General features: G+C 36.2%; 1 protein-coding gene across 8 annotated transcripts in view; it reads right to left on the reverse strand.

Annotated features, from left to right (window-relative positions):
* sh3pxd2aa (SH3 and PX domains 2Aa) overlaps nucleotides 1-15,733 on the reverse strand; it is a 103,756-nt gene that overhangs the window by 16,040 nt on the left and 71,983 nt on the right. For 4 of the 8 annotated variants that reach the window (XM_079864637.1, XM_079864636.1, XM_079864635.1 and 1 more), the window contains 2 exons: nucleotides 2,835-2,948; nucleotides 1,096-1,179 (listed from right to left, as the gene is read on the reverse strand). In XM_079864637.1, coding sequence (XP_079720763.1) covers nucleotides 1,096-1,179; nucleotides 2,835-2,948 — 198 coding nt within the window. The remainder of the gene's footprint in view (nucleotides 1-1,095; nucleotides 1,180-2,834; nucleotides 2,949-15,733) is intronic. The other 4 variants (XM_079864640.1, XM_079864639.1, XM_079864638.1 and 1 more) reach the window with 1 other exon arrangement.

Here is a 15,733-nt window from a genome sequence, read left to right on the forward strand (position 1 = left end):
CTCAGATGAATCATCGCTATATAAATGCCTCATTTATTCATTCATTCATTCATTCAGATGAATCATCAATCCATTCATTTTCCAAACCATTGGTCCAATGTGGGTACAGAGTAATATAATACAGGTATAAATTCCTTTTTAACTGATTATTAAATTGTTTAATTAAGGTTTATACATGTTAGTTTCCATTAAAGAGTTTAAGATAAATCTTTTCATTACTACTGGAGATGCCAGTTTGCTAGCACAAATTATGCAAAAACGGCAGCTCTTCCAACACACTCAGTATCCGAATTAACTCACTCGTTTTCATTCATTCAGATGGACTATATTGGTGAAGTAATGTAGGCAAAAGTGAATGAGGGTATAGGGGACGATTTCAAACACAGCTAAGGTCTTCAGACTCGCTAGAAACTTCCAGGCTATTTTCCAAGGGTATATTTCCAGGGTATTTTGGAGCTGGTTGAAGCTAAACTCTGCAGGACGTTGGTCCTCCAAGTGTAGGATTGGACACCCCTGCTTTAAACTATGTTAACCTGCAAGAGATACTTGATTAGTAGGCTTTAATAGAAAAGTAGAAAATTAAGCAGCTAGACCAGAACCAAATCAATATTTACTACCATAAACCAGTCTGAGCTCTTATATAATCAAGAATCTGGAACTTTGAACTCTAATGGCATACATGAGATTTCAGGCATATAGATATCAGACTACTATTTCAGAATTTATCTGTACTTCTAAACCAATTTTTATCAAGAGAAACATAATTTTCATCATCTGCAAACAGTCTTAATTGTCTCATTTTGAGTTCATACACATATACACAAATAGAGACCTAAAGCAAGCAAAGTATAATAAAGACTTTATGATGGAGTGCAGATGAAACAGACCACCCAGCATGCTTTGGGAGCCATATCCAGAAGTTTTATCCAGAAAGAGAGTTTAGGTTTCTAAAGAACGTGTTTGTGTGCGTATTCAAGCTAATCACTGTGAAAACCTGCACAAACACACAAACGCACCATGCAGATTGGTCACACACGCGTGACTGCTTGCATGTGATCATTCTATGCAGGCATGCGTGATTGCATGTGTGTTCACCTCGGCTCTGTTGGCGGTTGACTATTCCCCCTAGTGTCCATCTCCGGTCAAGCCTCTTCAGATGAGCCTTACGTCTCTTAGTAACTGACACGGGTGAATGAGGACAGCAGAAAGAGAACAGAGACATGACAAACTCAACATAAATAACTCAGGAGGAACACTGGTATTAGTGTAATGATGAAGACATATTACATGAAAGAAAAGAGTTTTGTGATAGGTTAGGAGGGTTTTTGGCTTGAGCGATGATGGCAAGCAATGGAGTATTTGGATTAATACATGTGTTATTGGATTTTAGTGGTGCACATAAAGTGCTTATGCTTTTTATTGTGTTAGAGAGTGGAAAATTCATGTATCATATTATACAGTATATATATTAACCACTCATTATCTCCATACATTCAAAAGGGAAAAAGGTGTGGAAGTAAAGAAACAGTAGATGGTCTATCTCAAATAAAGTTAAGTCTGAAAAAACTGCAGCAACATCCATAAATGAAGCTGTTGTGGCCTAATGGAAAGGTAAATTACCATTTGGGGATCAATAAATTGTGTTGGGATGTTTCGATCTAGTCAAGACAAAGATAGTAGCGGAAGCTTTATCTCCAGCCTGACCACTCCTAATCTTACACATTGAGCTCTTCAGTGGCATACATTTCAAGATGCAGCTAAAAATGTGGTTCTGGAAATGCTGATGGCAGCAGATGATTGGGGTTTGGGGAAGACGGTAAAGGAGGATTAGAAAGGGACAAATTTATAATGAGACTTCTCAATGTTTGTTTCATTGCAGTGAGAAAACAGATGGGTGTTTCTTCAACTTTGGCCAGTTTATGTTCCAGGATTTGACATGAAATGAAAATTATTTTGCAACTACAGTACGTCTTATTGTGAATGATTTATCAATGTATTTTTTGTTTGTTTGATGGTTTCATCAAAATGTCGATCTTTTGAGACAGAAGACGACAAACTTCTCTCTGTTGATGCATGTCGGACATCCAATCGACATCTGATGGAAAGAACCCAGTATTTTTCTTTTTTTTAAATAATCTGTTACACAGAATAAAAGATCCGTCGGTACTTGTGTTTCATTGTAACTTTAAACCCAACAGATTTCCACTTTGTCTGTTTGATAGATGAAGATTAAGATCTTCAAAACTTTTATTTGTTTTCAAGTGCCATTTTATTCTGAAATGTTTCAACCACACAATACGTAACTTGAGATGTGGTGGAAATGACACATTGGTGGGAATCTTCATTAAACAAATTAATAAAATTCTGTCTAAATGTTTTAAAAAGTTCACAGGGCCAAAAGTGCCCATAGTTGAGGAAACACCCAGATTCAATATGGTGTGTAGTTATAACACACTATGAAGTACAACCAACGTACTAGTGCAACCTTTTAGAGAAGAAGTCATTTATTATTTATAGATTCAAAGAAATGATAGCAGCACTTTTATGATAGAGGAGCCGCCTTTCTTTCCTTTATTTCTCCTTCTCCAATCGATGGTCTCTCACAGTCCTAAAGTCCTCACTCTTTTTCTCAAACAAACAGAAGCTTCTCAAAGAAAATTTAGTATACAGACTTTGGTATACTCCATTATAAAATCAATTTGTACGGTTCTGGTTGGTGATTGGTCAATAGATGCGAAACAGGTCATCTTATACTGGTTTTGGTGAAGATTTCTTGGGGTATAAGAGTGTTTGTGCATGGGAAAGTAGGAGAGAGTGTAATTGGTGTATCCTACCTTCTCCAGATCTAGATGTTCCCAGGTCCAGATCATCTCTGGTGCCGCTCTGAGAGTCCAGGTACGTGGCAGGAACCCATCCCTGTTCTTCAGCTGTGCTGACAAACCACCAGCCTACAAAAAACATCCATAAGATATTATTTTTTATTAGATATAGTGCAAAATACTGATCTAATGAATAAATTATGCTGTTTTCACCACCTGGACAGTGTTTAGAGAAAGTTGAGGCATCTATGCTTTGCAAACAAACACTAATGCACAAACATTTGGATTTTACTGATCTGATGGGATGCAATGTTTTGGCTTCAATCATATTCACAAACACACTCTCAGTGGTGTTAGTTTCAGGCGGTGCTTTTATGAATTCAATACACTTCCTGTGTATCATTTGGGATCAATTAGGCCTCACGCATCATAAATATCATTGAGGGTTAACATTATTGTGTTTGTATGAACAGTCAAACATGAGAAGGGTTGGATGTGTCTGACATGCTCTTAGCCACTAACATGATGACATGTTTTATGAGTTTATATGTGTGTGCTTGTGCATTTTCGGCCAAAATAACCTCATCAATTAAATTTATGTATTTCAGCTCCTCCTTCATGTGTCTGAATAAGTGCGGAATTTGTTAAATGTGGTTGGTGTCAGGATTATTATTTGTTTTTGAAATATGGATTGTGATGTTTTTTTGTTTTTTTACATTTCCACAATAACTCAAATATGATTCTGAGCAGCTTTAAAAACAAAGCATCAAAAAAGATGGTCAAAGAAAAAGAGTCTTATGCCAAGAGAGGCTCATACAACCTTTATGAAAAGGACATTTGAGTACATCAAACTGTGCAGAACTACAATTTACTAAGGTTATGGAATTAAAACCATATATTTGGCAGAGTTACACTTAAATACAAAGCTAACATAAGTTAACGCCAATGAATGAAAATTCAAAATGGTTCTCCAGCTGAAACAGATCTTTCTGAGCGAGCCTGTTGCCAAGGTAACAGAGTATTGCTGGAAAGCTGTTCATAACAGTGTGATGTCATCAGTCAGCAGTAATCTAGCTCTGACATCATAATGGCACAGAGGCAAAGTCTTTTGACAGGGCGCTAAGTGATCAACAGCAAATGTTCTAAACCAACACGGGCCAATAATGATGTCAAATACTGTACGCTTTAGAATACAATTATTTACCCACATCACACATGTGCAAAAATATTTAAACTCGCATATACACTACCATTCAAAAGTTTGAGGTCAGTACAATTTTTGTTTTTTTCTTAGAAATTTATTCAGCAAGGATGTGTTAAACTGATGAGTGGCAGGCAGTAAAGACATTTATGACATTTTATGATTTACCACAAAACTATTAAGCAGCACAACTGCTGTCAACATTGATAATAATAAGAAATGTTACTTCAGCACCGAATCAGAGAATGATTTCTGAAGGATCATGTGACACTGAAGACTGAAGTAATTCAGCTTGGTTACATTTTAAAAGATATTTAAATTGTAAAATCATTTTACAATATTCGTTTTTAATCAAATAAATGCAGCCTAAGAGATACGCATAAGAGATTCATAAGAGACTGACCCCAAACATCTGAACGGTAACATATTTGTGATTGCATTATGCACTAGACCCTTCAAGACCAAGACAATTTACTGCATCTTTCTTTTCAAACCCTACTTTGTACAGTGGCTTTGTTGGCGTTTACAGTCATGGAATTCTTGTAAATCCTTTGCAAGGGTGAAGATGCCGCACCGACCTGTGGTGGACATAATTATCATCTTCAGTATGTTGGAAATAGACTGTGGTCTTTTCTGAAACCATAAACCAGGATCCATATCCAGACCGAAACTTCAAGTTTTGAGACCCAGACCCAGACCATGTTTATGTGGTCTCAAGACCACAAGATAAAGACTTCAACTCTAGAATTAACATAATACTGAAAGCAAAAAATACATCCAAATTCGTAGAGCGTGATTCTTGAGTTTATCATTTCGTTGCTCAAAATTTGCCTAGAAAATCTCAATTAAAAGTCAAACTTAATCTAGTCTGATATAGTTAAAGTAGAAGTACATAAAGGTTTATATTACAGGGCTTTTCACACCTGAACTAAAGTATCCCTGGGTCTGTCTCAACAGAATCCTGGGTTAACTTGCTGCACAGTTCACACTGCTCACATTGTACATTCTTATCCTCTTTTTATACATTGTCGACTGTACTATCAAGTTTTCAGACAGGGCTTAGATTAAGCCAGGATTAGGCCTTAGCTCAATTAGGACATTTAAGTAGCTTTTATAAACATGCCTTAGAAAAAAAACATTACTGGTGTGTATCTTGAGATAAAACAATGGCACTGACATATTTTAAGATACAGTATGTCAGAGCTTAAAGTTGCTTTCGGCAGCTCGAACATGCATTTTAGTCTGGGACTAGGTTTAAGCCTTGTCTGTGAAACCGGAGGTATAAGAATTAATGAATTAAACAGTTTCTAATCTGAATAAATGTAACAAAAGTGTGATAAATGTAACAGCAACTGGAAAAGTTCTATAATACAGATATAAACAAATTTTACGTTCAAATATGTTTCAACTGAAAATTGCCTCCTCAAACTCTAGACATATCTTAAAGGCACAGTATGTAAGTTTCGACTCTAACGGTAGTTTGTTTAGAATAATAACAAAGGCCTAGCTTGATGACGTCGTGAATGAGTGTGGAATCATGGGAGTTGTCGTCTTCACCTCCACAGACAATGGAAAACAATCTGCTGTGTTCATGGATAAGTTAATTTATTAACCCTCTGAGGTCGACAAACGCGCCGGCGCGTTTTGCTGCATTTTCTCCACATTGTAGCACTATAAACTTAAATTTCTCCGTCATTTATGGTCATACAGAAAAAAGAAATATAAAAAAAGAATCTGTGGTATTTCTACTTTTGTATGTGTCCACTTCCAATCAAATCAAAACATTGTGCTTTTGTAAAATAAAGAAAATAAACAGTGTGTGCGTTCTGCCCCTCCGTCGCGGTGAACTTTTTTTTCTTGAGCACGTCTATAAACTGAAACAAAACTCAGCGAATACTTGTCACACATTTATGAGCCATACACCTTTATAAACATTTAAGTGTGTACTTTTAAATGATCGGATTCAAAACGAAAACAAATATTCTCTGTTTAAGTAATTTGTATAAAACCAACAAGATGTCCAGCTTCTCAAACGCTTCCTAATTATTTTTTAATTTACCACGCCCACTCGCGCAAAAGATATTCACATGCAAATCTCCACATGGAACGCGATCGCCCTCATTACCTCCACAACAAAACACTTCACTTCACTTTTCGTCGAGTTTGAAAGAGTGCCTGAGCTTACATTGGATTTACATCAGAAGAAGAAGAACGATATTTGAAGACAAGAAAGATAAGGTAAGAAATTCTTACATATTAGTTTGCTATTGTTGCATAAATTTCACATTGCAGTTGAACTGTTGCTATATATATGGTGAATATTATAATATTTAGACCCGTGTTTACTGTTAGCCTACTGTGTTTGTGGATATCTGCTCAAACGTAGATATGTATATGGTAGGCCTAACCATAATGTTTTATATTTGAGCGCGATCGCGTTTGAATGTATCATATTTTTGATCGCGATCGCGTTTGAATGTATCATATTTTTGATCGCGATCGCGTTTGAATGTATCATATTTTGGAAAAGCAAAACGCTCCAAACAGCTCCATGGTTTTACTATTATCTCATTTCATATCATCATAACGAATGGAAACATTTGAAGTAACATGATAATCAATATATTTTTCTCTAGCTTAGTTGTTACTTAAATCTTTTTGAAAATTTATATAGGCTGCTGTATTGTTATTATTTTATGCAGCACTGCGCATAGCCTATACCTACAAGGCACAACAAACCTGGTGTTCATTATATAATATATTGTTGGAAACATTTGTGTGAGTGTGTGTGTGTATTCTGTGAATTTTAAAAAGCAATTTTAACAAGAAAAATCTAAAATGTATTCCCAAAATCATGCAGGCCTTTCTCTTGATATCAGTATGTTCACTTTTTTTTTTTTTTTTTTTTCAGGGCCCAGATGCCACTGAGTCCTGCTGACTTCAACATTCACAGTACATGTCTCTGCACATGAACATGGTACTTTTTTGTTGTGTATCTTTGGATTATGTTGTGTTGTAAATAAATCCAAACAATTTTAAAAGCCATTCTTTTTTAAATCTCCTCATTCTTTGTGCAAGGGTGGTCAGAATGATGGGCCCTGATAAGCTCCTAATAGGGCCATTAGGGAGGTTCTTTGTCTTTCTCAGGTGTGGAAAGCTTTCATATTAATGAGATGATCCGCCCCTTCGCATATTGCTTTATCACACAAAACACGTCGTAAAATTTTTAAATCAATATATTGTCTTCTCTGAATGAGCAGTCAGGGTGATTCTCACATAGTTTTAGAGCAAATATTCTAGGCTACGTCATATAATTTTCAAAAGTCTTGTGAAGAAATAATCAGTATGGGTTTCATGACCTTATTTCAGTGAGAATTTATTTTTGTATTTTCACAAACCACGCATAAATGTCATTATCTCAAAACTACAAACTTTTACATACATGCTGCTGATATATTATTGTAGCACAGTTTGTGCTAAATACAGTGTAATTAGACTTTAGCCATGAAAATGTCACAAGTAACAGAAATAACCACAAATGTCAGAGCATGTCAGAACACCTCCAGGGCCCAGAAAACAGCTCAGACCCCAGAGGGTTAAAGTTTTATGAATGAATGAATATTAACTGTTTTCAACAGAAATGTTTCTTGAGCAGTAAATCAGCATATTAGAATTATTTATAAAGGACCAGGATCAATGTAGCCTTGGTGAGTCTAAGAGGCTTCTTTTTAAAAACACTAAAAAAAACTTACTGACCCCAAACTTTTGGATGGCAATGCTCATTTTAAACCCAAAGAAACAGTGGTTCTCATTTAAAAAAAAAATGTAATGGCGATGCCAGTAGTTGGAAGACATACACTGAGAGACGGAAACAAACACATAGATCAGAAAACTAGCGCTGAGTCAGTGTGCCAAAAAAATCACAACAGTGCTTATACAGAAATCCTAAGATTCATTTGAGTCAAATAGACCACACTGACATATATACCACCCTGACACAGCAAATCTCTCACAAACGCATACACACGAGTACTATGAACTTGCTAATGAATTTGTGAGAGAGCTGAGAGCAGGTTGTGGCCACCCTGCCTGACTGACCCTCTTTCAATGAGATACTGTCTCCCTGTTTGTGCACACCAGGAACCGTCTACGGCAAGCACAGAGGGTCAATTCAATCAGAATGCAAAATGGCAAGGGTTGCGCACAATTTAGCCATCACAAAGATGCTTTTCATTGGAATCATTGGGGATTTGTTTATATATTTGTGAGTATATAGGTGTGTGTCATCACAGCTTTTCAGAGCAACATTTGAGGTGCACCCAGTCATTTATCCCACATCAAAAACTATACACATTAACAAATTGAATAGTACTTTTAAGATACGTTTAATCATGTATTATTAAAAAAACTGTATACACACATAAGATGAAGACTGTAGTCTTATCAGTAGCCTAATAAAAGCTGTTTTATTTTAGGGGGTGGGTGGCCTCATGGAGGCAGCCATGTTGAAATCACACGACAAGCCAAATACAGCTCACTTTATTTCTAAAATTACAGTAGTAACTGGAAACGTTTCTGTGATGTTGCATCCACACCAATAGGTGTCAGTATACATCCAAGACAACATAAACAAAGTCGACAATATACGAATGACTTAGAGCACCTTTAAAGAAATAATCTCACACCTTCAGAGGAGATATTTAAGAGCATTTCGAATACTCGACATCCAATCTAACAGTCAGAAAAATCCGAGTACTATGCGCTATGCCTGCCAACTTTCAAAGCTAAACTTTTGCTTGACAAAGCAGAAACTAATTCTTTAACCAAACAACAGACACACACAGATCCAGCCAGACAACAGGAATGCTGTTTTGATGCTGTAACTATGTACTCCTCTTCAGTTCAGGACGTTACGATTCTCTCACACAAAAACAGACACCAGGAGTCTTTCGGCTGAGATACAGGTGGGCTTGCTCTTCAAAGCAAAAGATATAGGCCTTTCTGAGAAAGATGGCGCTTCTGCAAAACAGGCTAATAAATCTAACGCCGCGTATCTGCTTCTGAGAAATGTTTCTTCTGAAAGCTGCATGTGTGTGCCATGAACTTCTGTTCGGATACACATGGTAGGGGAGCAGGTCATGTAAGCTTGTTTATGTATGCGTGTACACAGTTAGATAAGATTAGATTTTGATGTTTAAAACTTTCTCCTATCCCAACCAGTGGTATGAGTTTTGGATTACCTGTTTGGTTGAAGAATTGAAGGACAGTTTAAAAACAAATCGCTATTTTGTTGCAATTCCCTTTGCCGCCACTAGTAGAAATAACAAAAATCACCATTCACAAATGAATGAAAGAACAAACAACAGATTGGAAGGAGGAAAGAACAGACAAACAATGAATGAGTGGATGAGAGAAAGAATGCAGAGAAAAGGGAATGGATGAGAGAACAGTGAATGAAAAAAGCAAAAGAAAGAATAACGAATGACACAATAAATATACTTTTGTTTAACTTTAAGTTTGAAAGTCTTCCAATAAAGACAGCAGCATATAATACTTAATAAAAAGTCATTTTAAGCACTAAAGGCCTGAAAACGAAGATCTGATTAGGATGTCATAATGCTCGCAGGCAGATTCATAACCACCAACATTCCCAAAATTAAGATTAATGTTCAATCAATACGGATTTCAGGCGTTTCGACCCTCGGTATTGAATATTTAGTCATATCCTGCTGAATGACACTTTTAGATTTGAGCTCATGTGATACAATTCTGATGTTCAGCTCTGTTATAATTAAACTGAACTGAATGAGAGGAAAGATAAGGCAAGAACCAAGAGAGGCTTAACAAAAGAGACAACAAGGAAAGAGAGAGAGAAAGAGAAAAAGAGAGCAGATGTTTGGCCTAAACTTCAAAGCTGGAGTTTCACCACACATTCCCTCCATCCAAACCAGCCAGAAGAAGAAGAAAAGAAAAACCATCAAGACAGCCAAAAATTCAAGTGCCTTTCACTTTCTTATTTTAGGGCTGAAGTAGCAAACAGAAATGAAAACATGAATCAGATACAAGCAATCTATGAAAACAAATTATATCATAGAACACATTATTTATGAAATTCTGAGAATGGTAATGAATGTTGTAGGATACAGATGAGTTATGAGAGAGAGAGAGACGAAGGACCTTTAAAATAGGTCCAGATTAGAAGTGAAGAAAAAATTTAAAACGTTGCTTTTATAAGGTTCACACTCTGGCCACTCAGTTCTTGACAGAAGCAGAAGTAAAAAAAAATTTTAAAAAACGGTTCAATTTACAATTACTTCATGTTATTTAAAAAGAATCACTGTTTTTTGAGCTCCGACTGAAATCACTGGAAGGGTATTTCAGCTGACGTTCTCCAAAATCCAGGCCAGTGAAGTGTCTGGCCTACATTCGGTCACACTCAAGTTCTTTCCTGAAAAGCTGGAGTATCAGGTTTTGGGCTTGGGACCAAAATGGGTTTGGTGTAATCTAACAAAGCCGAGGCAGTGGAGAGTGCTTCTCTTTGGTCTGAACTTCAAAGGCTGATGATGTCGGTCGCTCATGCACATTAATCTAAGATCACTGTTGCGGTTTTTATTTCAAGAGCTCCAGTGGTTGAGATTGGTTCAGGAACAGCTGGTCTTAGATCAGCATAAACATGTTATTTCTTTCCTGCACTTGTTTTCCTAGACCGGTTCATTGAAAAGAGAGTGATGGTTTCAAGGAAACTGGCTACCAATCAGAAACGTAATCAGTGAGAAAACGATGGAGATCTTCAGAAACAAACAATATGAATCAAAAACACAACACCTAAGCAGAAAAATTGTAACTGAAAGAGAAAATTTGAATATGAGGGAATACAGGTTTGGAACGACAAAAGTGTGACAGAATTTTCTTTTTTGTTTATGTAAAAAGTCACTCTTTCACTCTTAGAAAAAAGTTAAATAGGGTTCTATACAGTAGAACTCTAGGGTTCCTAAGAAGAAATGTCTTAAATGATTGCAAAATACTTTCATGTTTAACGGGTTATTTACTTTTTTTCTAGTGAAAAGGCATGTTTACGAGCCATTTAATTCATAACATTTAATAAAAAAAAAAACATTTTTTTTTTAAATCCATAAAATGATCCCATAATGGGAACCCCTAAAGGCCCATTCACACCGTATTAACAAACGGCAACAAACAAGTAGGCTGTTGGACTTAAGGCCCGTTCACACCAAGCACGATAACTATAAAGATAACGATAAAGATAACTATATATGCGTCCACACCAACGACCGATAACGGTCTTTTTATTCTAAGCACGCGCGCGCCCGGATGATCCAGATCCATTTTAAATGCGCGAGACCTTTAAATTAGAGTGGATTCTGATTGGCTGTCAGTGTTTTATCGTTCGACAGCTGGAAAAAAATCGTTCTGAAAGTGATCCCACCGATATCGTTCCTCATATCTTTATCGTTATAGTTGTGGTGTGAACTCTGTTATTCTTTAATATGGAGAACGATTTTTAGAATTATATCTTTATCGTTATCTTTATAGTTATCGTCCTTGGTGTGAACGGGCCTTTAGAATTGTATCTGTGCGGTGTGAATTGGCCTAAAAATGCGCCTGACAGAACCCTTTAAGGTTCTATATAGAACCTTTTCTTCTAAGAGTGTAAGAGATTCTTAAAGAAATAATTCACCCAAAAATCTAAACTCTGTCAACATTTACTCATCCTCATGCAATTCCAAACCTGTATGACTTTCTATTTTTTTGCAGAACACAAAAGAAGATATTTTGAAAAAGGTCTCAAAAACCAAACACAATTGAGTCCAGTGTTGTTTTGGACCCCATTGACTTTCATTATATGGACAGAAAACAGTTCTTCAGAATAACTTATTTTGTGTTCTACAGAGGTTATAACGGTTTGAGACTGTGTAAATTATGACAATTTTTTTTTTTTTACCCATCCCTTTAAGGTTGAAAGCCTGACTACTGATTGATTTTCCCTGCCACTATTACATAAATAAATAAATGTATTGATCAGTCGATTTTCAAAATGGTTCAAGCCAGTTATTTCAGCTTTGTGGCTTTCTTACTATCAAGACTATTACCTCAATGACCTTAATCAATTAAACAATAGAGACCCCTGAGAGGTGTAGCACCAGGCTTATAAAGATATTTTCAGACAGCTCCATGTATATAAATGTTTGAACCCTTTGGTCCGGGTTCAGCGTGGCTCTCCACGGACCGGATCTCCAACAGGAGCGAAGCCAAGATAAACCAGCCTACCCGAGACCGCGAGCAGCTCTCTATTGACTCTCTTTCAGTATGCGGGGGTTACCGGCTGAATGAATGGACCCAGGGGAGAGAGAGGCGAGAGGATGGAAGGGAACCTCACAATATTGATGGCACAGAACAATTTTCATAGTAGAGCATTGTTCAGGAAGCACAGCAGCCCTGTGAAAAAACCAAAAGCGCTAAAAGATTTAAATACGCTCAGATACTCAATGGAATAATAAATGTTTCTCTATAACAATTACTAATAAAATACTTGAAGAATGAAGAATTTGCATTACCATTTAAAAAGTGTGGGGTCTGTACGATTATTTTCATGTTTTTGAAAGGGTATGCTCGCCAATTTATTGGATCAAAAACACAAATTAAATTTAAAATAACTTATCTATTTGAACATTTTAAAATGTAATTTTAATTTATTCCTGCACTTTCAGCATCATTACTCCAGTCCTCAGTGTCACATGATCCTTCATTATCCATGTTGAAAACGGTTGTGCTGCTTAGTATTTTTGTGTTTTTCTCCTCACTTTTTGATGAATAGAAATTTCAAAAGAACAGCATTTATATGAAATAGTGTTATATGAAAATATATATGAAATATTAAATATATGAAAATGTTTTTACTGACACTTTTAATTAATGTAATGCATCCTTGATGAATAAAGTATTAGGTATTATTTTTAAAAATTTCACTGACCCCAAACTTTTGAACAGTAGTTTACAAGAGCCATTGGTCAAAATTACCATATAGAATATCATACATCCAGACAATATCAGAGCTTATTTTTTGCAATTCATAGAGCAAAAGTATTAAACAGTCTTTAGAATGTACATTGCAATGTTTTGAGGCCTGATTTCAGTTGTAAATTTCTTGTAGCACTTTCTTCTTTTCTTTTTAGCTCACCAAAATATAGTTCTCTAAAAATGAAAATTACATAATTTCAAACACCTTATGACCACAGAAAAGGGGATTTGGCAGAAGGTCCAGTCTCTGTTTTAGTATAAAAGTGGATGACAATTTACAGTTGCTTTAAAAAAGAACAATAAAGCACAGTAAAATTAAAAAATACGACTTAAGGGATTTATTCAATGTCTTCTAAAACCATACAAAAGCTTTGTGTGGAAAACACAACAAAAGCAGCTATTTGCTGACAACATATTTAAACTCGCAATGTGTCAAAGATGTGGTGTGCCAGGTCTAACATCAGTGACAGAAAACGTCATTGACCTCCAACCTGATCCATAAATAACCCTCAAATTTATTTGGAGGTTTTGCTAAAAAAAAAAAAGTATTTTTACGTGGAATAGTATAGCAAAAAATAATGACAAAAACAGCCCATTGACCTATAAACTCTTGATGGCTTTGACTGTGTTATCTATATCACAGACATTCAACAAAAACTTCTGAATGCTTTCTGGTGGTATTGGTTTGGGATGCGTGACACTGTAACCACTCCGTAAGAATCTAAGGCCCTGCAAGATCCATTAGCCTATAATGAAACTAAGGACAAGGGGGATTTTTCCATCGTTCCCTCTCCATGACCTAGAGGGAAGCCAGAGCAGCCCAACTTCTGCCAGTCGCTTCTTATAAACGCAATTTCAGCCACATTAAAAAGTTGGTTTGAATGATATCCAATCTTAATAAATACACTGCCTCTGACAGATACACTAGGGTAGTAATTTAATTCTGTAGTACAAAATATGGAAGTCTGCTGAAGAGATGGGATTTTAGAGGATGGGCTTCTAGTGCTGTGATATCAAGCTGCTGCAGCTCATCTTCAGTTTCAATAAATGCTTTGAACATTTGAGGAATTCTGGAGTCAGCGAAGGACAGACAGTTCACTCCAGGGGTAGGCCTAGGCTGATTTAAAGGAACAGTTCACTCAAAAATAACAATTCCGCCATTATTTGTTCACTTTCGTAACAGCTCAAACATGTACAGTATGACTTTCTGTCTTTGGGGTGAGCCATTCCTTTAAATGATTCTGTCACTGTGTTTAGATTCTATTATCAGATATTTTCTGCTTTTGTTTCTCAAGTTCATTAATCCTGTGGCCTTGCGTGGTTCATCTCTTCCCAACCCAAGCGAAGTTGTCAAGCCTTGCCTGCACTGTAAAACAGCTGGAGTTTAACTGTGGCTAAGGAAGCCAAGGGTTTCTTACTCAAGGACAACTGCATCCTGAGCAAGACTCTTATGCCTGGAGTCTCTCTGAATCTTTTCTGTGATTAAATTACTTGTCCAGTTGTAAGAATCAATGAGTACAAGCCATTGTACCTGAAAATCTGTACTCGGCTTGAACAAATAAACCAGTAATCTACCGTTAAAAGAAAGGCATAGAGTAAAGGTCTGTTCACACAAAGAATGATAACTATGCTAGCTACAAGGTTTTAAAAAGAGAACAGTGGATTCTTTGAAATCACTTTTGGAGTTGAAAAAAAACTAAACTTTGACAGTCAACCCAAATCAAATTTTAACAAATAAATATAATGTTATAGTTCTTTATGTGGACACTAATATAGATACAATTAGCTATTGTTACAACTATGTCTTAACTCTAAGGGTTAAATTGTAAAATAAAAGCTAAATGAACAAATATCTGAGGTGTTGACCAGACTGATATAGGACTGTTGGATTGATTACTCTACAATGGTCATAATGTATTCAAGATCAGGTTCATCCAATGGAAGAGGAGGAATGTTTCCTCTAGACATTCTGAAAAGACCGTATGTATGATATCATGGCACTCTCTTGCTCAAAAATGTATAAAGCGATAATTTGAAACAGCATTAATTTTCTAATATAGTGGTTCTCACTCAAGGGACCGGGGCCCACTAGGGGGCCTCAGCAAACTTCCAATAGGTCCTAATAAGTCTTAAAATGATTTAAATGTAGTTTATTTTCATCATAACAGAATAACCAACCTATCAGTTTAGATAAGAGGGCCTAAGAATATTGTCTTTGACAACATTGGCCTTGGAGTCAATTAGCTTGAGACTCTAAAATCTCTCTTAATATTTGCATTGTATAACAACACTTTTTTTGAAATAACCTTTAACCTGGCACCCTCAAAATAGACTGAATCATCCGAAAGATGAGTTTAGGGTGAGACAGTGCCAAAATCAATAGAACAGGCAGCAAACAAACTAAAGTGTCTCACAGAGAATGCCATTGAGATTAGTTTAGTCTCGGTCTAGACTAGTTTAGTCAAAGGATTATGTTTGAAACCAGGAGGTCAAGCTCTCTTTGAGTAGACATCGGTCTTACTCAATGATATTATTGAGATCAAATGGGTTTACTGGATCTTTGCTCATCGTGATGACTCCTGTCAACTCCTCCTAAGCCTCCACACTGATTTACAGGAAAAGAAAAAATGATTACTCACAAACTTTTTTTTTTCTTTCAAAAGAATGATGCTAG

The sequence above is a fragment of the Squalius cephalus genome (genome assembly GCF_949319135.1).
Source record: "Squalius cephalus genome assembly, chromosome: 2".
Taxonomy (NCBI): Eukaryota; Metazoa; Chordata; class Actinopteri; order Cypriniformes; family Leuciscidae; genus Squalius; species Squalius cephalus.